The sequence below is a fragment of the Tamandua tetradactyla genome, chromosome 1 (genome assembly GCF_023851605.1).
Source record: "Tamandua tetradactyla isolate mTamTet1 chromosome 1, mTamTet1.pri, whole genome shotgun sequence".
Lineage (NCBI taxonomy): Eukaryota > Metazoa > Chordata > Mammalia > Pilosa > Myrmecophagidae > Tamandua > Tamandua tetradactyla.
This window is the reverse complement of record NC_135327.1, coordinates 69,975,127-69,997,247: the sequence shown is the minus strand read 5'-3', so window position 1 is coordinate 69,997,247 and position 22,121 is coordinate 69,975,127. Positions and strand designations below refer to the sequence as shown.

The following is a 22,121-nucleotide window of genomic DNA, read 5'->3' as shown; positions in this document are numbered from 1 at the left end:
ATGCACATGGTGGCCTCTCGTGGTCTCTCCCTTTCCTTCCAAGTTCTGTTGAATTTAAACTTCTTGCTTCCTTGTGGTTTTCTTTCTATCTCTCAGAATTTCATTCTGCTTGTAAAGGACTCCAGTAATAGAATTGAGACCCATCCTGATTGAGGTGGGGCACACCTTAACTGAGGTAACCTCATCAAAAGGTCTTACTACAATGTGTTCATACCCACAGGGATAGATTAAGTTTAAGAACATGTTTTTCTAAGGAACATACAACTCCAAACCACCACATCCTCAATACCCCTTCTTTTGTGTGCTATTGTTTCTGCTATCCATAATATTCTTAGAAATATTGCCTTCATTTCTTACATTTCCGCTCTATATTCTTGCATCATAGAAACTACCAATTCTTTACATTGTTAAACCCTTTTATCTTTTTCTGGGCAATATTTTTCTGGCAGATAATCTTTGTGGTAGTTAGGTTCAGGTGTCAACTTGGCCAGGTGATGTTGCCTAGTTCTGTTGCTGTGGACTTGAATCATTAGCATGTGAAACTCATCTATGGCTGATTACATCTGCAGCTGGTTAAGGGGAGTGCCTTCCACAAAGAATGATGTTGAATTTTATAAACTGGAGGCTTAAAAGAGAGAATCAGAAGAGATCTTAATGCAGCACAGCTCAAGCAGCTCAGCATACCTTACCTCAGCACTCACAGCTCAACCCACTTGTTTGGAGATGCAGAAAGGAATTGTCCCAGGGAAAGCTGTTGGAACCCAGAAGCTGGGAGAGAAGGCTAGCAGACATCACCCTGTGCCTTTCCATGTAAGAGAAAACCTCAGATGAAAGTTAGCTGCCTTTCCTCTGAAGAACTATAAGTTTTTAACTAAATAAATCCCTTTTTATTAAAAGCCAATTCATCTCTGGTGTGTTGCATTCTGGCAGTTTTGGCAGACTAAACAATTATGATTATATCCTAGATTGCCTGCTGTGTTAGTATGGAAGCTGCTGGAATGCAATATACCGGAAACGCAATAGCCTTATAAATTCTCTTTATAAAGTTCTAAGGGAGTGAATGCGTCCAAATTAAGGCACCAACAAGAGGTTACCTTCATTCAAGAAAGGCCACTGGGTCTAAAATACATCTGTTAGCTGGGTATTCACATGGCTGGCATCTGCTGGTCCCTTGTTCCTGGGCTCCATTGCTTTCACCCTCGGTTCGTGTGGGGTTCCTCACTTTGCTTCTCCAGGGCTAGCCTTCATCTCTTGGCTTCCCTTTGCTTTCTGCACATTCTGGCCTGCTTAACATCTCATGGTGATGTCTGCTGGGCTCCAAGGATCTCCAGACATCTTTGTCTCTGTTCTCCAAGTGTCAGCATCTGTGTCAGCTCTGCTCTGAAGTTTCTATCGACTCTCTCTCTGTGGGCTGTGGGACTTCTGTAATTTCTCTTCTCTCTCTAAAATGTTTCTTCTTTTAAAGGTTTCCCATAAACTAATCAAGACCCACCTGGAATGGGTTGAATTGCATCTCCGTCTAATCAAAGGTCACACTGAAGATTGGGATTCATGCCTCTTGGAGATAATCTAATCAAAAGTTTCCAACATACAGCAATGAATCAGTGTTCTAGTTTGCTAGCTTCTGGAATGCAACACACCAGAGACAGATTGGCTTTTAATAAAATGGGATTTATTTCATTAGTTCTTCAGAGGAAAGGAAGTTAACTTTCATCTGAGGTTCTTTCCTATGTGGGAAGGCTCAGGGTAATCTCTGCTGGCCTTCTCTCCAGGTCAATGGGTTCCAACAACTTTCCCTGGGGTGATTCCTTTCTGCATCTCCAAAGGCCTGGGCTGAGCTGCAGTGCTGAGATGAGGTATGCTGAGCTGATTGGGCTGTGCTAAGTTGAACTCTCTCATTTAGGCACCAACCGATTAACTCAAACATCATTCGTTGTAGGAGGCACATCTCCTAGCTGACTGCAGATGTAATCAAGAACAGATGAGGTTCACGTGCCATTGGCTCATGTCCACAGCAACAAAACTAGGTGCCTTCACCTGGCCAAGTTGACAACTGAATCTAACTACCACATGTCCACCCCTTGTCAACTTGGCAATTACATACATCACCTTAAACAGTATTAAGGTGCAAAAAATTCTCTTGTGGTTGCAGACCTGTGAATCTCAAAACAAGTCCAGTGCCAATATGCAAAGGAGGATATTCACAGGCTACAGGTTTTCATTTCCATAGGAAGTAATTGGAAGAAACACAGATGTAAAACCTGCAGGGCAAGCACCATTGGATTTCAAAATCTGAAAGCCATTTATCCTTCGGCTTTAGAAAGTGGCAGTCCCACCCCTTCCAAGGGCCTTTGCAGTGGCCAGCCTCTTTTCAAATCAACCTCGGGAAACATTGAGAAGACCATCTTTTTCTTAGCTCCACTCTCTCCAGGCATCACGGCCACACCTGGGCTCTCTGCCATTTCCAGGGCACACGTTCAACCCCTCCATGTGGTGACAGCCAGGCTCTCCCAAGTCCCCCAAGGAGTGTGCTACACCTTTTCCAAGGCCTGAAGCTGCACAACTCTTCCATTGCAATGAGAGGGGAGACTCATCCTCACCCTTCAGGGTAAACCCACCCCCTCCATGTACATGGGTGGGTCCACTCTCCTGGCCAAGGTTTCTTGGCTTCAGACCTGAACTTCCATGGTTCTCACTCTGCAAACTCCAATTTTTTCCCTTTTGTGTCCTCTTTTGTCAAGATTGGCAGTGGTTCCATTTATACCAACAGTCTCTTCAAGCACTCCAGGACTTCTCGATCATTCTCTTCACAGTTCCTCCAAAATCTTCCCCTTAGCCATCCAAAAAACTGTTCCAACATTTCTGGTATTTGCAAACCCACAGCAGCACCCCACTCCTGGTACCAAAATCTGTTCTAGTTCACTAGCTGCCAGAATGCAACATACCAGAAACGGAATGGCTTTTAACAAGGGGAGTTTAATAAGTTGCTAGTTTACAGTTCTAAGGCTGAGAAAATGTCCCAACTAAAACAAGTCTATAGAAATGTCAAGTTTAAGGCATCTGGGGAAAGATATCTTGGTTCAAGAAGGCCAACGATGTTCAATGTTTCTCTCTCAGCTGGAAGGGCACATGGCAAACATGGTGGTGTCTGCTGGCTTTCTCATGACTCTACCAAAAGGGACTCTCTCCCAAATGTTTCCTCTTTTAAAGGATTCCAGTAAGCAACTCCACCTTCAGTAGGTGGAGACACACCTCCATGGAAATCATTTAATCAAAAGTTACCACCCACAATTGGGTGGGTCACATCTTCATGGAAACAATCAAAATGCTCCCACCCAGCAATATTGAATGAGGATCAAAGGGCATGGCTTTTCTGGGGTCCACCACAGATTCAGACCAGCACAATCAGCATTAAAAAAATTGGCTGCCCCCACAAGATTGAATCGGGATTAAAACATGGCTTTTTCATGGGTGCATAATATTTTCAAACCAGCACCCCTGCTCTAATTCTTTAAGTACCTTGTCTATATTGAATGGTTTCACTCCCTCTCTCTCTCTTATTCCCTTCTTCACTCCTTCCCTCCCTTCCATCCTTTTTTTCTTCCTTCCATTCTTCCTTCCTCTTCATAGTATTGCATTGTCTTTTACCTGAACTAGGTTTGCAGGTGGTATGTGTGTGTCTGTCTCCAAGGCTGTATTACAAAGTAATTGAGTTTTTTTTAATTCAATAAAGTTTTACTTGTGAACTGATGCAATCTTTTCTTTTCTCTAGCTAACAAAGTTATCCAGTAGGAGGTTTTTTCTGCAATATAGGCTTTCTTCTCTACTACCACAGAAGCAGGGTGCTTCTCACAAACGTGGCTTGTCTGTATGATATTTCAATTATTCTTTCCTCCCCTGCTTCTCAGAATCAAACCAAGTCCAAATAGAACCATGTTCTGAGCCAGTACATTTCTAGTCCCATGGAAAACAGGGGTGTGTGTTTTTACCCACCATGATATTTCCCTCACTTTTGAAAAATATAATGTGTGTGTGTATTATGATATTCACAACCATGGAGTCCTCTCATTACTCCAAAGACAAGATTTGTGGTCTTCAATGCTTGATTTCTGTTGCATTGCATTTAGCAGCTCTTGCATTGTTTATGCATTCTGAACATGGTAGCTAAATCCTTAAACCAAAAAAAAGAGTGTATCATTTTGTTCAGTGTTTTCTGTATTGCATTCCTTGAATGCTGACTCTATCTCTATGTTCAAATCATAATTTGCTCCATTAATTTTTAAGATCTATAGCTTTAATATACATTATTTTATTTCTTTATTGCTTTAAGAATGAAATAAAGAATTGGTGTTACATTCTCCCAATTGGGGTTAAGTGAAATTAGATTTTAAATTAAATATGCATAAGATTTTATTGCAATATAAAAGAGGTAGAGTTCAAATGCCAAAAGTGAGTTTTCTTAACAATTAAAATAAACTGTCATTCTTAGCTCTTGGTCATGAAATTGCCTTTTTAAAATGAAATATGAGAAATGTATTGATTTATGTCTAGCACATTTCTTCACAAAGTTCTTGTCCCAGTGAATGTGGTGACTTGCAAAGATGCTCCTTTTGCTTTTCTCTTATCATTAAAATTCATATGCATAATTTGTTTGGACAGTCACGAGAAGCAGTGGTATAAAAAAGTTGGAGAAACTCTATAAATGATATCGAGGCATTTAAGATGTAGCTTCTACATGAGATTATAATTTGGGAAAGTGTCCCCGTTTCTTGTATAGGTTATTCTGCCCCATGCTTATATAAGATTTGCTTCTCTCTGGCCTTTGCTTATCAGTGTTCCTAAATCCTCCTGTATGTCACCACATACATACTCTTCCTCATAGATATGAGGTTGCTTTTAAAACCAGTCTTTCTTTTCTACTTCTTGTTACACTATGCTTGCAACCTTCTCTACATAAATATATTTATTCCATGTAATTTAGGTGCAGAAAATGAAGGGAGAAAAGACTATCCTAAGAAATTCCTAAGAAATAATTGCATACTCTGTGCCCAGGAAAAATAATTTAAACTCTTTGAGTTTGTTTTCCAGTCTGCAAAATTCTACCAGTGATTTGATAAGCATTCATTGTACATCTACTCAGTGCTCTGTGCTGGCGTTTCAGGGAAAGAAAGATGGATGGCGTAATAGGTCCTGAAAGGCAAGAACAACCCAAGTTTATGGTCAAATGCAGGATGAAACCACTATTTCTGCCTGGATAACCAACAGAGGCTTCAGATAAGTCTTAGCTGGCCAACATGAGGAAGGGCAGTACAAGCTGAGAGAAAGCCTGTGCAAAGGTACAGGGTTGTGAGACCCTACGGGGTGTCCCAGAAGTACAGACTAGTTCTGTGTGGACAGTGAATCAGGTGTGTGTGTAGCAGAGCCAGGGATGGGTGAGTGGAACCAGTTCAGCTCAGTGTATAGGACTAGCACAGACTCAAGTTGTGGAGAAATAGGCTCCACCACTTAGTTGGAGGAGCTATAAAGTCATATTATTGTTTTATCATATAGGTGTGAAAACAGGGGAAGAATTTGGGTCTATTTTTATAGTCTACCACAATAGTTCTTTGATATATTTCCATTTGACTGTCTTTTTTACCTAGCTGTAGGACAACTAATATCTATTTCCACTCTTGTGAATATTTTCTATTACAAGGATTTGGCTACATAATGTTTAGGGCTCAGTGCCAAAAAAAATTTGAGACTCCTTGTTAAAAAATTAAGAATTTCCTTGTGGTTGACAATGTCTGTGGTTAATTGTATAAATATTAAAAAGTTATTTCATGAACTAGAACAAACTTATTACACTATTGCAGGGAATTAATTATGGGGGGATATATGGGGGGAAAATGCACCTATTGCAAACTATGAACTAGTTAACAGTATATTTTAATATTCTTTCATCAATAGTAACAACACACCAATACTATGGGTCAATAATAGAGGTGGAGGATTTGGATTTTCTTTTTTATTGTTCTTTATTTTATGAAATAATGAAAATGTTCTAAAATTGATCATGGGGATGTATACACAACTACGTGATGATAATATGACCCAGTGATTATATACTTCAGATGGTTTGTATGGTATGTGAATATATCTCAATAAAATTGCATCTAGAACAATTATCAAGAATTTTAAGACCATGAAAAAGAGAACCTTAACCAAAGGGTGAGGGCCTTTTTAGTGTGGGTCCCTGGAAAACTGCACACAGTGCACACTTTTGAAGCTAGCCCTGTTTCTATAAGGGATAAGAGAAATAGATTTTACTTTATAAGTTCCCATGTTAGTCACCCCACCATAACCATTCTTTAAATGTTAATTGTTGTGCCTTTATTTAAAAATTCATTTAATAACCATTCTCTCTTTTTTTCCCCAGAAGGTGTCTATATGCTCAAGGCAGATATTTATACTGAGTTTTATGGAACTGAAGTGGAGCTTGGACCATATTTTGTGGAAATTGGCCATGGGGGCATATCTGTGTTCATGAATTCCAGCAGCATCCAGGAGAATGAAATTCTCACCTTTGCTGACCCCCATATAAGTCAGAAAAGTAAGACCCACACCTGGAGTTTAAGCAACCAAATCTCACAAATAAAATGATTCTCTTTCTGCCTTAACTATATCATTCAAGACGCGTTCTATTACAACAATTCTAAATTCAGATGTGTTCATCATGAATTCTTTATTCAGGATATATTAATTGCAGAATACTGTACGCTGGGGTACATAATGGTGAAGCCATGTAAGGTTCTGGTTTCAAGGAACCTATAATTTAGTGAAGGAATGAAGATAGATTTATGGAAATTATCAGATGGCCAATAAAAATGCTAAGAGAAAGGCATTGCTAAGGGGCTAGGAGATTCCAGGAAAGGAGGAATTATAGGAAACTGAGGGATGAAGAGTACTTGATGTAGGAACTGGCAAATGCAATAGGCCTTGAAGAGTGGGATGCACGTGAAGAGCCATTGTAGGGAGGAGCATTTCAAGCAGATGGCATGACAATAAGCAAAAGCACAGAAATGAGAAGCAAGGCACTACAGTTTATTCATTACTTCACTCTATCGTTGCAGCCACCCTATGAAATGGGTGCTCCTTTCATCTTACTTTTTTAGAGAAGAAACTTGAAGCTAAGAGGCCAGTAGAGCTGGGAATGGAGGAGTCCAGCCAAATATTAGCAATATTACGGAGGTAAAACATGAGTGTGATTCAATCAAAGATGATTCCAAAGTGTTCAGTTTAAGTGTTGAAATTATGATATTACACTTCCCAGAAAAAGGAAGAGGAGGGGCAAATGTAGGAAACATCATGAACTCACTCATTCATATAAAGAAGGTTGTATAACTATTTCTACATAGTCACAGTACATTTTTCATATAAATAGCCTGTTAAGAAACTCTCTATACAAGAAATTATAAAATGTGTATGGAAGTATTTCTTTAACCTACCAGTACACCCTAACTAGCTAATCAGACACTCAAATTTAGTTATTTTGTTTAAATGTTGCTACATAAGCAACTTGTCTACCCAAGGTAAAGACACACAATCCTTATAAATCCCCAGTCTGTTCTATATCAGGATTTAGAATGAAAAGATCTAGGTTTTAATCTAGGACCATGGTGTACCCATAAGTGTGTAATCTTGTACACCTGAGTAAATTGTACTTTCCCCAGACTGTAGTCAGAACTATTTAGACATTATTAATGAGATAATGTCACTCTTATTTATGGAATATTTATTTTTCAGCAATGCTAATGGATTGGTGAAGGACAAACTATCCATTCTACTTTATTTCTATTATAAACATTTTCTCTTTATAAAGAGAAAAACCATGCAGAAGAATATATTTTTTAAAATCCTCCTCTCAATATCTCTTTATAATAAATGAAATTTTCTAAATCTTCCTAGATACCTCAGACCTTTACTAGAATCTGACATCTGATGAAATGTTGGGTATCTGCCTTCCTACTACACATATATATATGAATATGTATATGTGTGCAATATGTAAAAATGTACGTGTAAATACATACATGTGACATGTTGCATAGAATTTCAGAGGACTTAACAGCCTGAGACTTTTCCTTGGACAACTTTTGAGGAACCCTAGTGAAGCAGAATACTCAGCATACGCATTGGCAAAATACAAAGCAGGGCTGTCTAGCAAAGTATTTCAAAGTAATTAACATCTTTACTTCTATATAGATAGTTCTCATGAGAGATGGAAGATGCTTGAAGAAAATTTAATGAGAGAAGTTCTGTGACAAAGTTCCTATTTTCCATCTCTGTCTGATAAAAACACATGCTTTACAATTTGAACAGTGAATAGGAAGTATTTGCAGAGTCCCCTAGAGGGAATGGTGAGAAAGGGGAAAATTCAACTTCCCCAAGTGGAGAATTCTTGATACTCTCACAGGCAGTGGGGACAGCCAAAGCAGTAAGCTGAGCCTCCAGTCTTGGGGTTTGTGCATATGAAACTTAATCCCGAAAAGGATAGGCTGAGCTAACTTAAAATTAGGCCTAAGAATCACCCCCAAGAGAACCTCTTCTGTTGCTCAGCTGTGGCCTCTCTCTCTCGGCCAACACAGCAAGCAAACTCACTGCCCTCCCCCTCTCTAGGTGGGACATGACTCCCAGGGGTGTGGACCTTCCTGGCAACGTGGGACAGAAATCCTAGAATGAGCTGGAACTCAGCATCAAGGGAGTGAGAAAATCTTGGCCAGAAGGGGAAAGTGCAAAATGAGGCAAAATAAAGGGTCAGTGACTGAGAGATTCCAAACAGAGTCAAGAGGTTATCTTGGAGGTTATTCTTACGCATTAAATAGATATCACCTTGTTAGTCAAGATGTAATGGAGAGGCTGAAGGGAACTGTCTGAAAATGTGGAGCTGTGTTCCAGTGGCCATGTTTCTTGAAGATAATTGTATGATGATTTGGCTGTCACAGTGTGACTGTGTGGTTGTGAGAGCCTTGTGTCTGATGCTCCTTTTTTCTGCCTTATCGACAGACAAGTAAAACACATGAATTGAAAATAAATAAATAATAGGGGGAACAAATGTTAAAATAAATTTAGTAGATTGAAATGCTGGTGATCAGTGAAGGGGAGGGATAAGGGGTATGGTATGTATGAATTTTTTTCTGTTGTCTTTTTGTTTCTTTTTCTGAATTGATGCAAATATTCCAAGAAATGATCATGATGATGAATATGCAACTGTGTGATGATATTGTGAATTACCGATTATATATGTAGAATGGAATGATCATATGTTAAGAATGTTTGTGTTTCTTTGTTGTCATATTTTTAAAACATTTTAAATTAATAAAAAAGATTTTTAAAAAATACTTGCTTTGAACTTTGAAATTAATTGGAATTCAAAAAGAGAAATTTAAAAAGTAAATATTGATCATGTTTCTTGAGACAAGTGAATTCATTTTAAAACTATTCTCTTGCCTTCTTTTTTCCCCCATTTTAGGCACTGTTATTATACATCATTTTCCAGTCATCTCCTCATATAATGTGTCCTTTACTTCTCAAGATCAAGTGGGTGGCAGCCAAGCTTGGTCCAGCGTGACTGTTTGGTATAAGATACAACGTATGTTTTTGTTCTAATTCCAGGTTTAGCACAGTCTTCCTCGTATGATCAGTTGAGATTATGAAACCCCTAGAAGGCACTTGCTCTGTTATCAGCTCCGCCTTAGATTTTCTGGCATTTAACAGGCTCTTCATTCAGGGAGTTTGCTCTAGGACTTCACCAGAAATCATAGTTATAAACTTTCCAACTAAAGGCAGGTTATGCCAAATCACCTGCCACCTCCCCATACATTAAAATGCTCTTTAATGTAAAATTCCCAAAGAAGTTGGCCATATCACTTCATAAATTATGCTTTGATGACCTTTGTACTCATGCCAAAATTGCTTCTGAGATTCCTCTAGGTGCCTCCCTTTATATAATCCTGCATTCATATTGGGACATTCACTACTCATCACTCAAATCTGTGACTAGGTAAGAAAGGAAAGATACTAACATCTACTGGACGAATTCCAGCCCTTCTATTTTGAAGTCTCTGTACCTCCCTTTCTTTTATCACAGCTGTTTCTGTCTACACAAATGGAACTGTGTTTGCCGCAGACACTGACATTGCTTTTATAGCTGTTACCAAGGAAACAAGCCCTCTGGAGTTCGTTTGGTACTTTGGAGACTATCCACCAGTGAGGACAACCTCGAGAAGCATTAAAAGAAGACTCAGCATCCCCCAACGGTCTGTGAAAATGGTCGTCATGATGGGTGGCTATTTATCATGCAACCGTAACTCAATCTGAAGTTTATCATGCTGCTATTAGATAAGGGCATTAGGGCAGGCCGTGGTGGCTCAGCAGGCAGAGCTTTTACCTACCCTCCTGCCCTGCTGGAGACCTGGGTTTGTTTCCCGGTGCCCATGCAAAAAAAAAAAAAAAAAAAGATAAGGGCATTACGTATGGATTGTAACAAGCCATTAAGCACTTCTGGGAATTGAACTAAGATGTAGATTTAAAGTGTTGATGGACCTCCTTCCCTTCAGTATGCACCGGATGAAAGGACATGGGCTTTGAAATCAGATTAGCCTGCATTCAAATCCCATCTCAACTACCCACATGGCCTGAGCAAATCCTTCATCTAAAGAAGGGCAATGATGCCTAGCCCATTTGCTTTAAAAATGATTAAGTAGTGAAGAAGGGGTTTTCAAGAAATATTACTCCCTGTTTTCCCCAGTAAGATGAAAATCATCAGGTATTGTGATAATTCCTATGAAGTCACTGCCAAAATTCCTCTGCCTTTCTCTTTGAAGTAATGTGGAAAATCTCTCTAAGTCTAACCTGGTGTTTATCTTGCCACCTGACTTTCCTGCCCTCTTATGGCCTCATCCCACAGATATCTTGTGATGGTCAAGGCTTCCAATGGGATCAGTAGCGTATACTCTGAGCCTCACCCCATTAGTGTTCAGAAGAAAATTGTTGCCAATCGGCTCGTGTCTACCACCTCTGCTCCGATAAATTCCAGTGTGTTCTTTGAGTGTAGAATTAACTTTGGCACCAATATTACTTACCTGTGGAACTTTGGAGATGGCACCATCAGGCTGGGTAACAAAACCTACAGTCATGTCTTCAACAGGTAAGCTGCTCCAGGGACAGGTAAGAAGCTTTCTGCAGACAGAGGCTGAAATGAGTTTTCAAGGCATCAGCCCTTGGGTTCTCCACAAGTGACCTCACTTTCAGTTTATCTAGTTGACAGATATTAAGCAGAGATAAATAAAACCCAGGTACTGCTCTGGAGGCACTCATATCCTGGAGAAAAACAAAAAGGTAAATAGATACTTTCAGTACAGTGGGTTAAATGCTACAAAGAAGTGTGAGGTGTTATGGGAACACTCATTCTTCTTTGGAAAACCAAAAAATAGCTGACAGTGGCATTTGCAGATGAGCTGAACATTAAATCTTGAATAGGAGTTTGCAAAAGGGGACATTGGGGAGTAGATTTCAGACAACAGTCTAGGCGAAAACACCAGGGACGGGTTACCAATGGATGGGGCATGTTCAGAAAAGGAAGAGTTTGGAGTGATTAGTAGTGGCAAGTTTAGGAGGGCAGGATAAGCAGAGGTGGCAGATCAAACTAGAAGGTACTCAGGCATCGATTGTAAAGGACTTCATTGTTATACTGAAGAGGTTGGATGCTATCCTCTAATTCAGTACCCATTGTTACCTTGAGAAAAGCATCATGGACATACAAGAAAAAGGTATGACTGCCTTTGTGCAAAAATAAACTTAGTATTTCTTTGGGATATGGATTGCCATATATAAAGGTTAGGATAGAATTTAGCCTGTCTCTGGCTCCTTGGCCTCTCTCCGACTTCTCCCAGTGCCTCTCATCTGAATCTGCCCTCAACCATTTCCATCCTCTGCCCATCCTCAGTCTGAGGCACATGACCTTCAGCAACCCCAGGCCCACCACATGCCTGGGACCTGAGGTCCAGAAGCCACCCCTGTTCTCTTGAGGACCTCCATGGCTGCCCCCCAGGACCAGCCTTAGGACCTACAGAGATGGTCCCTGGGCCAAGGGCTCTCTGAGAGTTTCAGCTTTCCCTTAGCCACTGGGACTGGACATCTCCAGTGGATGACCATTCCCTTCTTGTGATTAATTAATCTGCTTGGTTCCTTAGTCCCAAGGCCAAGGGTTCCGCCCAGAATTCCCTCAGCCTTGCTTTGACCGTGGTTTTCTCCCTGGGTTGAATATCCTTCCCTATAAGCACTGATGCCAGACAACTGTGAGTATGGATGGACTCCCCAGACTCAAACTATGGCCTCCTTACTCTGAAGGTCAAGCCCTCCCTGCATTCTAGTCATGGAAGAACTCTTCTTATTTAATTTAACCCCCCATTCCTGACTGTGGCTTACACTTTGGCTAAGCCATTCCTTTGGAAAGCAGGTTTTGCCCAACAGACAGTCCCTTCTCCCTAAGGTCAGTGTCTTCTCTGTGGTTAGGACCCATTCAGCATTCAGAGAGCCATGCTTCACCTCACTCAAAGGGGAGGTTTAGAAAGTGGTATGCTCAGCCAGTCCTGGGAAGTGAAGCATCTCTGGTGGAAGGATCATGGGCAAATACTTAAAACACAGCTGAGGCTGAATTCAAGGCTTATAACCAGAAGAATTCTGAATTATTAAGCAGGGTACAGAGAAAAAAAGTCAAAGGATGAAGCCAGAGAGGAGTGGGTGAAGTAGTTCCTGAAACTGTAGAAGGTAGAAGTTTATTTGCCTTCTCCTTAGACTTCTACATACCCCTAAAGGTCATTTCCATGTGCAAGCCAGCTCCATATAAGAAAGGCAGTATCCTGATCATCTTCTTTCTATTAGTGAATAAGTTATTCCTGGTTTTATTAGTAGGTAAAGGGATGAGCTACGTGTCTTGAAGAAACAGAAGCTGAAACCTGGCTCTAGACCCACTCTTTTGGGGAGTGTAAAGGAAAGAGGGGTACATTAGAGTGTTCCTGTATGAATATGATCTCATCTGTGCTTTGCAGTAGTCTGTCATGTGGGAATCCCTATCCCCACTTGACAGTTTAAAAAACTGAGCATCAGAGAAATTAAGCTCAAGTTTACCAGCTGAAAAGTGGCAGAGTCAATATTTGAGTAGTGATCTTACTATAACCCCTGTGTTCTTTTCTGCATACTAAACTGAGACACAGACCCACCTGCAAGGGCAGGCTAGCCCCTAGGGAACAGGTCAGGAAATCCAAAGACATAGCTTAGCCAAAGTGTAGGCTAGGCCCCAGATTTCCATCAGCCAACATACCGGACAGGTTACCCAGTGTACTTCAGAACCCAGAACCCAAGAAAAGATAACTTACAACTTCTGTGCAGAACATAAAATAGCTTAGAGTGAACCCCGAACTCCTTAGCTTGATATCCATCTTGAGGACCCCAGGGTCTCTTCTCTGATGACTTGCTGGCCTCTGTCCTACCTCTCCCACCTCCTTTTAGCCTCTGGGCAGCAGCATACTTGCAGTTCCCCACATCCCTACATTGGACTTCTATGGGAAATGCCCTTGGACACCTGGCCAATTCTGACCTGGGCTTCATGACCCAACTCTGACATGACCTCCTCTGTGTAACCTTTCTATGTGGCACAGGTAGATTTTGACCTCCTCCTTCTGAGCTCTGTGGAAAAGCTGTGTAAATTTCAGTTAGTGCACTTACCACATTGTATTGTGGCTCTCTGTTTACTTGAGGCATCAGAGTTTACTAAGTAGTAATAAACCCAAAAAAGATTTGGGGACTTAGCAAAGGAAAGAAACAAGCCATTGATGTTACCTCAATTAAGGAATGTGATAACATGCAGACTAAGGATAATTTGTTCCCAAATTCTAGCCTCCTGGGTTGTTGCTACTTAAACTGGTCTTCCCTCTGTTTAGGATTCGATCTGGCACCTGGGGTGGAACTTAGACACTAGGGGGTGAGGTTGCAATAGTCATGGAAAGACAAGATGGCAGAGGCTGAGCATCCAGCTGGTGTGAAAGTCTTTTGTAGATCTGCCCTGTGTGCTGGTGTAATGGAACTTTAAAGTATGCAGAAGTGTTCAGGAAGGGCAGTGTGATGCTGGCTCAGTGGCAGAATTCTTGCCTGCCATGCTGGAGACCTGGGTTTGATTCCTGTTACCTGCCCATGTAAAAAAAGAAAAAAAAAAAAAAAAAAAGGTTCAGGAAGTGAGGTGCATCGGGGTAGAGAGCATCAGGGCAAGATTTAAGAACTTCCTTCCATGCCATACTTCTGCAAGAACTCACACCTTGGGGTTTCTCCTAGCTCAGATGGGAACTCCTGAATGGCCCCATTACTAGCCATGGATTCACCTTTCCAATGGAAATAGATTTTCCCATAAGGAAAGAACTGAGCTGTGGAAAAAGTGCCCTGGGATGTTGGGGAATTCTGGGGGTCTGGAGCTTAGGTACCTTGGAATATGTTATGGTAGTGAAGGACCCCTTTCTTGCCCTATAGGTGCCTCTACCATCAGCTCTAGAGTTTATTGTTGACCCTCCATTAATCTAAGATAAACTGTCTTGACTTCATTTTGGTCAATAGAACCAATCTGTCCTACCTTTCTCCTTGAAGATTCAAGATGGCAAGTGACATTTTGGTCCTTACAAACTTGAATTTGTGGTCTTCTGATGGGGATTGTTTTTCCGTTTCGTATTTAAAAGTTTGGAATTAGTCATTTGAATTATTTCCACTTTGTAAAATAAGCATGTATTTCCTTTTTAAATTAGGATCTGCTTAACCAGAGCTGCCTCACAGCTCCCACCATCTTGCATCTCTCTGCAACTGGGACCCTCAACCCTCTTCTGAGGTCTAGAACCATCTCCAGGGTCTAGGATGTGCCCCGTCCCTCTTGTATTTAGAGAACCTTAAGAGACTGGTCAGGAAAACTGATCCATGGAGGAGGATATAGAACAGAAGACCATGACCAAAGGTCCCCTAGTTAGGGGTCAGGAGGCACCCTATCCCACAGGAAAAACCCATGGATGTCTTCTTATGATAGACAGGGAGTCCAGACCATGGACTTCCTGGAGGGTTGCCCAAAAAGGGAAGCAATATGAGAAGACATTTTATTTTTATTTATTTATTTTTTTTTTATATAATGTGTCATCATTCTGGGAGTTTAGCCTTATATATATGAGTTTAGCCTGACCCACACTGGGTGGGTCTATTACCTGTACATTAAATAGCCTATGTGGAAATCAACCTCATGGCCTTTGTCTGTCTACTCTTATTCACTGAGCTGACTTGCCATCAATTACTATAATTATTCAGATATAAGATGGTTATGACAAATTAACAAAAGACTGACATATGGTGTCATTAATCTTTATTTCTATGCATTTTCCCCCTTCCAGGGAAGGTGAATTCACAGTAGAGGTTCTTGCCTTTAATAATGTCAGTGCTGCCTCCCTGAGAAAGCAACTTTTCATCGTGCGGGAACCCTGCCAGCCCCCACTGGTGAAAAACCTGGGGCCCGGGAAGGTGCAGGTAGGCTTGGAGCCTGTGAAATAGTTTAAAAGTCTCCTTTCAGCTTTGCCTGTGAGTTGGATCCAGTATTACGAATGGCAAGAGCTTTGGGGAATGAAACAGTGCTTTGTCATATTTATCCTGCTGCATTTTGCACAAAGGAAAGCCTGTGAAGGGGTTCAGAGCACAGGTCGTGTGAGTGGGAGAAACATGGGCCCAGGTCTGAACTGGGAAGGGAGAAACCTTAGTCCTGGCTTGTGAATAAATTCTTTTTCGCCTATATTATACTGAGATTCAGCATGGCTCACTTTGAGAAGGGCTTTTTTTTTTTAATTGATGTGTCTCAAACTCTAGAATTATCAGGGAAAGAAAAATTTAAATATATAAGACACAAAATTAAAAGAAATGGTTTAGTATGTATAAGTTTAAGAAAAATAGGATTTGCCTTTTTATTTCTTTGGTTTTGGGTTTTTTGTTTTTTTTTTTAACTTTGACTTAGGGCAAACTCTCTCTTTTAGAGCAAAGTTGCTTAAACGACAAATTGGAGTTAAGCTCTGTACCTTGGCTTCATTTTTCCAAATGCTTTTGGTGGCTTTCTGGACCCAAGAGGTCAGGTGCTGGTCTCTTTGTCTTGGGTCACTAGTGTCTCCCCCAGAGTGAGGCAGTAGATTAAACCAGCACCTGGCCAACTGCCAAGGTCCAGGCCCGGAGCTGCCTGAAAGCCACACCTGCGCAAGGCCAGCTGTCACGGGACTCCGCGGGAAGAGGGCATGTCCCCTTTACGCAAGCCCACAACCCTATGTGCAGGTCAGTCTGGTGTGCATGAGTGGTGGGGAGGCAGGTGGTATTCTACATGTGTGGAGATGAACAAAAAAGGGAAGGGTACTAAAGCTTAGAGCCATCATGCAGAGGATTATGGGACCCAGAGCGACCAGCCTGGATCCTGACACTGGTCTTAGGCAGAACCAGGTGACCCTGCCTTTGTAGAGGTTAAATATGGCTGAATACCAGCAACGTCATCTAGTTCAAACTCTGTGTGACCTTGGGTTCATTTTTAAAAATAAATTTGAGCCTGAGTTTCCTCACCTGTTAAACCCTCACAGGGTTGCTGTAAGAATTAAATGAGAAGATATAAATAAAATATCTAGGATATTTTCTTACAAATTTGATGAACAATGCTTTATTGTTAGTCTACAAAAGGGAAATTCACTGTGGGGTAAAGAACACATTTGACTAAGTGTCAAGCCTAAAAAAAAATTATAGCATTCTTTTTCTAAATATACCATAATGTATGCCCATGTAGAAAATGTGTAAAATAATGAAAAGCTGTCACCATCTGAAATCCTTCAATCAGGAGATAGCCAGTGTGAACAATCTGATGTATTTATTTTCAATATTTTTGTATGAGTCATTATATATGTTGTATGTGTGTGTGTGTATAACAAAATGGGATAACTAGTTTATTGTGTGATATTTTCTGTTCTTACTAAATATTTGATTAATGATTTTAATGGCAGCATAATGTTAAATCATATACAAATTATACATCACTTAACAATTTCCTTATCATTGAACATTTGTTGTTTCTAATTTTAAATCAATATAAATAACTAGACAATAGACTTTCTTTACACAAGTCTTTCCGTACCTCTATGACATTTTCATAGGAATAATTCCTAGAAATTACTACAGCAAAAAATATTACTGCCTTTTCCAGACTCTCGATAAACTTTGCCAGTCATCTTCTGAAGAGACTGTGTCATCTCACAAATGTCTGCATCTTAGAAGAGTGCCCTTCCAACATATTCTCATCGACACTGGGCATTTCATATTTTTCATATTTGTTATTATTAATGGACCCTCCACCAGTGATGATCCCTGGTTAGCCTCTGTTGCCTGTTCCATCCTTACAAACTAACCAGACCTGAGTAACATCAGGCTCAGGCTATGGGCTGGACAGTCACCTTCTCAAAGAATAGAAAAGGGCATAAAGCAGGTTGGAACAGACAGTGAATGGGAGGGATGTGGTTTGTGGATAAACGGGGACAAATATTTTCTCCTTCATTGTATGTTTTGTGTTATTAATGTGAGCAAAAAATATTTTATATACTTATGCATGGCAATTTACATTTAAATTTTTTATTATGAAAGATTTCAAATATAAATGAAAGTAGAGAATATAATAATCCCATCACCCAGGTTGAACAGTCATCAGTGTTTTGCTATATTTGCCTTATCTATTTTTTTTCCTTTGCTGAAATATTCTAAAGTCGATCCTAGGTATCATGTCAACCCTTAAATACTTCAATATGTATCTGTAAAAACCAAAGACAGTTTCTTACATAAACCGAATACTATCATCATACCTGAAAAATTAATCAGTTTTTAATATAATCTAGATCTAGCCATTAATCATATTTTTCCAGTTATCTTCAGGCTATCTTTATGTAATTGTTTTGGGATGCATAAAAATTCTTTTGTTTTAAGGAAGAAACAAACAAAAAAATAAACCCTTTCTGTCATCAACTGGGACTCTGAGGTCACCTAAAATATGATTTGTTCTGAAAAGCAAGAATTCATGCTTAATTCCTTTCCTTCATTATCAACCTCAGATTAATAAACTGTGGCATTAGCTATTACTGATGGGAAATGAGTTGTATGTGTACATGTGTGATACACATGCAGTAAATGTCAGGGAAAGCCTATCTCATACTTTTGGCATCACTGGTTTTTTTAAAATATTAATATTACTGAATCACTGTAGACTTTATCTTTCTGATGCTCAAAGTGTCCCATGTAGGGCCTGCAGGACTCTGTAAACTGCCTCTGGTGGTCTTCTGACATGACCCTGTCAGTCCTGCTCCAGCTCTGGAATTGGCCAAGTCTCTATGGGGCTCTGTGACTTTTAGGGGTTTGAATGAAATCTAGAACTAAGGGTATTCATTGTCCCTGGTTTGTCCTTGCTTCTAAGATTTTCAATATATAGCACTAGGAAATACGAATTCAAAATAAAGTAAAATAAATCACGATTTCATACTGATACTTCCCTTTCAAACAACACTATTTATGTAAAATTTACATTATTATTTTTTAAATTTTGTACTTGTGTTCTCTCATACTAAGATCTTGGTTCTTAAAACTTCAACACACTTATAGAATGTTTGCTAATAAATACATGTCATACTTTCAAAGTAACAATGTCAATGTTGTCCCCAGAAACAAACTGATGAATGAATTTTCAGATTTCTTTGTAGTTCTTTTTGTCAGTAGAATATATCTCATTCAGAATATATATACTCAAAATACTGTGCTTTAAAGTCACTGGAAATATTACTTTTTTCTCTGTAACTTGCTTGAAACATGGTTACCTTCCTTTGTTTCAGTTTGTTTCCAATTTTTAGGGATCAGTTTCATTGCTTTTTAATTTTATTTTGTTTTTGAATATGTAAAACATTTACAAGACTGTACAGTCAAAACTATACCCTAAGTAACTGCCTATATTTTATTTTGTAAATTGCCCAGACATGTCTTTGCTCATTTTTCTATTGGACTATTTGAAAATTTCCTCTTGAATTTAAAACAGGTTAACTCCATCCTATATATTTTAAATGAATTTCTTCTTTTCTCTGTTGTATGCTTTGAAAATTATTTATATTTTGAGACTCAGAAATTTTAAATTTTTATGCAGTCAAATCTATTAGCCATTTCTTTTGATATTTTCCCAGTAATTTTATGCTTAGAAAGTTTTTTCATTGTGAATATACAAGTATAAATATTTACTTATTCTTTCTTCTTATTATTGTTACATTTTGACTTTTTACTTTTGTCTCTTAAGTAGATGCAGTATTTGTTTTCATTTTTTTTACAATTTATTTTTGTATGCTATATGACAGGAGTCACATTTTTTTTTTCCATGTGACTATCCCATTATTGCAGCACCACTTGTTGAATTGTTTTTGGTGGGGGGAGTACATGGGCCAGGAATTGAATCCAGCTCTCCCTCGTGTCAGATGAGAATTTTACCATAAACTAATCTTGCACCCCCAGTGTTTGTTTTAATGTTATCTAAAGTCCAGCTCTAAAATCTTATCCTATGATTAAACAAATAATTGGAGTGTTACAGTTAGAGAAACTCGTATTTTTAAAAATTCAATATTACATCAGACATTGGAAATTTCAATGAGATATTTATTCTTTTTATAAATAGGTATGGAGGTCTCAGCCTGTGGAACTAGGAGTGACATTTGAAGCTGCCATTCTCTGTGACATTTCCCAAGGCATTTCTTATACTTGGAGTTTTGTGAAGTCTGATGGCTCCCGTGTAACCCTCCCTCCTGCTGTCGACTATCACAGACAAGCCATTACCCTCCCTAGCTACTTTCTGGAGTGTGGGAACTATACTGCAGTTGCCAAGGTGGGCTAGCTGAGAGGAAGCTGATATTTTAAACTCTCCTTACTCATTTGCACAATAAAACTGTTACCTTCTACTAGCCATTGAGCGCAACATTTTTAACTCTCCACGTGTTCTAACCGAGAAAAGGGGATTGTTAGGGAAAAAAAGTGTAATAAGATTTGAGAGAAATGTTTCATCCCCTAGAGAAAAATTTGATTCCAACATTGACAAAGCAATCAATTGAAAACTACTTCTAAAACTCCTCATATGTTTAAGGAAACTTTCCACTGCACCTGTGTTGACTAAGCCATTGTGCTAGTAATGGAGAAGTGAGAAGAATGTTTGACTCTGTTATTTAGTAGCTGTCTCAATTTATCAGAGATGCTGTAACAAATATTACAGATTGGTCGACTTAAACAGCAGGAATTAATTGTCTCACAGTTTTGGAGGCTAGAAGTCTAAAATCAAGATCTCTGCAGACCGTGCTTTCTCTAAGGTCTGTATAGTTCTGCTGGTTTGCTGCTGATCCATTACTCAGCCTCTGCCTCCATTACATGGCCATCTTTCTGTCTCCTCCTCATTCCTCCTGCTGCATCCCAATTTCCTTGGCTTTTAAGGACTCCAATCATACTGTATTAAGGCCCACCCTGATTCAAGTTAACCTCGCCTTAACTAATACATCTTTGAAGATCCTCTTTACAAATGGGCTCCCGCCCACAGGACCGGGAGTTAGGACTTGAACATGTCTGCGGAGGATGTGATTCAATCTATAACAGTAGCTTGTCGTTTAGAAAGGAAGAGGATGTTAGTCTGAGAGCGAAGCCATAAAAGAGATGTCTCTGGTGACTGGCCTGGGGTTTTTTGTTCTCGGCAGCTGCTTGGTGTATTGTGGTTGAAAAAGTGGCAAAAGTATGTAGGTTCAGAAGAGGGAGAGGTCACATCTGTTGGAGTAGGCGTCCTGGAAGAGAGGTTCTGAAAAGAGAGTAGAGAGAGTCTGTTCAAAGGAATAGAAAGTTGGGGGCAAAAACAATAGCTTGGGCAAAAGCCAGGAAGGAGGTGAGGGCTTATGTGCTGATATAGTTGGCAGAGAGAAACGCCAGGAGGGAGTTAGCCCTGGAAAAATTGTTTGGGATCAGACTGTGGAGGTGGTGAAGGCCAGGCTCAGGAGATGGGACTTGAGATCAGACCCGTGCCTTCAAAACTATCTGCAGTGAAGGAACTTTTTTTTCCCTCAGTTATGGATGGCTATGTGGTGCTACTGTACATCAGTATCCGCTCATGCCACATTCATCTCATCCCAGCCATTCCTCAGCATGCATGTGGGCCCAGATCTTATTCAAGGGGATGAGTCCATTGATGATCCTCTTGAATGTCACAGCTGTGTCAAACTGTGATCAAAGTTTCCAAATGCTTCTTCTCAACCTTTGTACTTATCTCACATGGGCCAGATTGGAAACAACTTGCCCATTGACAGAGGGCTACAGACGACTCTTGGAGTAGTGCTGTTCAGATGCAGGTAGTAGGAAAATTTGGAGGTTTCAAAGCATGATCCATACCTCCCTTTGGAAATGTTCACTGGGAAACAGATTGAAGGGTGGGATGTTGGCAGCGTTTGCTAATAGAGAAGTCAAGAGTTAGAGACTGAAACAGAACAAGGGCAGTAGGACTAACGACCAGAGCAGGGTGCATATAGGGCGCATTGGAGTGGGCGGGTGGGAATTAGAGTAACTAGAAGAAATAAAAGGGAAAATTCAGGACTAGTCTGAATGCTGGGTGAGTGAAGGAGAGTATGGATGCTCCTTCATTTTCCTAATGTGAAATGGAGCATCTGTTTGTGTTCAGCTCCATGGAGATGTGAAAGCTTGTGGAGATGTGAAAATAAATAAGGGAAGTTAGATGGGTATTGAAATGTTCACTGAAACATCCATAACACAAAGCACACATAACTTAGTGCATCTATCTCTATATTACAGTGTATTTTTCCTGGGCTCACACAGTTGGGTTCACATGCACCTCTCTCTTGGCAACATGGGAGGAGTAGTGCCAACATTTCTAAGCTTCCATGCTTAATAACAGCTTTCATTTGGCATCTTTATTCTTTAACTATGTCATTACTCTTAGGTAGGATTCCTCTGTATTTTTTGTTTAGCTTTGGAGG

The 22,121-nt window shown here is 39.9% G+C and overlaps 1 protein-coding gene across 1 annotated transcript in view; it reads left to right on the top strand.

Annotated features, from left to right (window-relative positions):
• Positions 1-22,121, top strand: part of PKD1L1 (polycystin 1 like 1, transient receptor potential channel interacting) — a 172,752-nt gene that overhangs the window by 37,963 nt on the left and 112,668 nt on the right. Inside the window, exons 7-12 of the mRNA XM_077157478.1 lie at positions 6,419-6,592; positions 9,512-9,631; positions 10,130-10,298; positions 10,949-11,188; positions 15,459-15,591; positions 19,778-19,984. Coding sequence (XP_077013593.1) covers positions 6,419-6,592; positions 9,512-9,631; positions 10,130-10,298; positions 10,949-11,188; positions 15,459-15,591; positions 19,778-19,984 — 1,043 coding nt within the window. The remainder of the gene's footprint in view (positions 1-6,418; positions 6,593-9,511; positions 9,632-10,129; positions 10,299-10,948; positions 11,189-15,458; positions 15,592-19,777; positions 19,985-22,121) is intronic.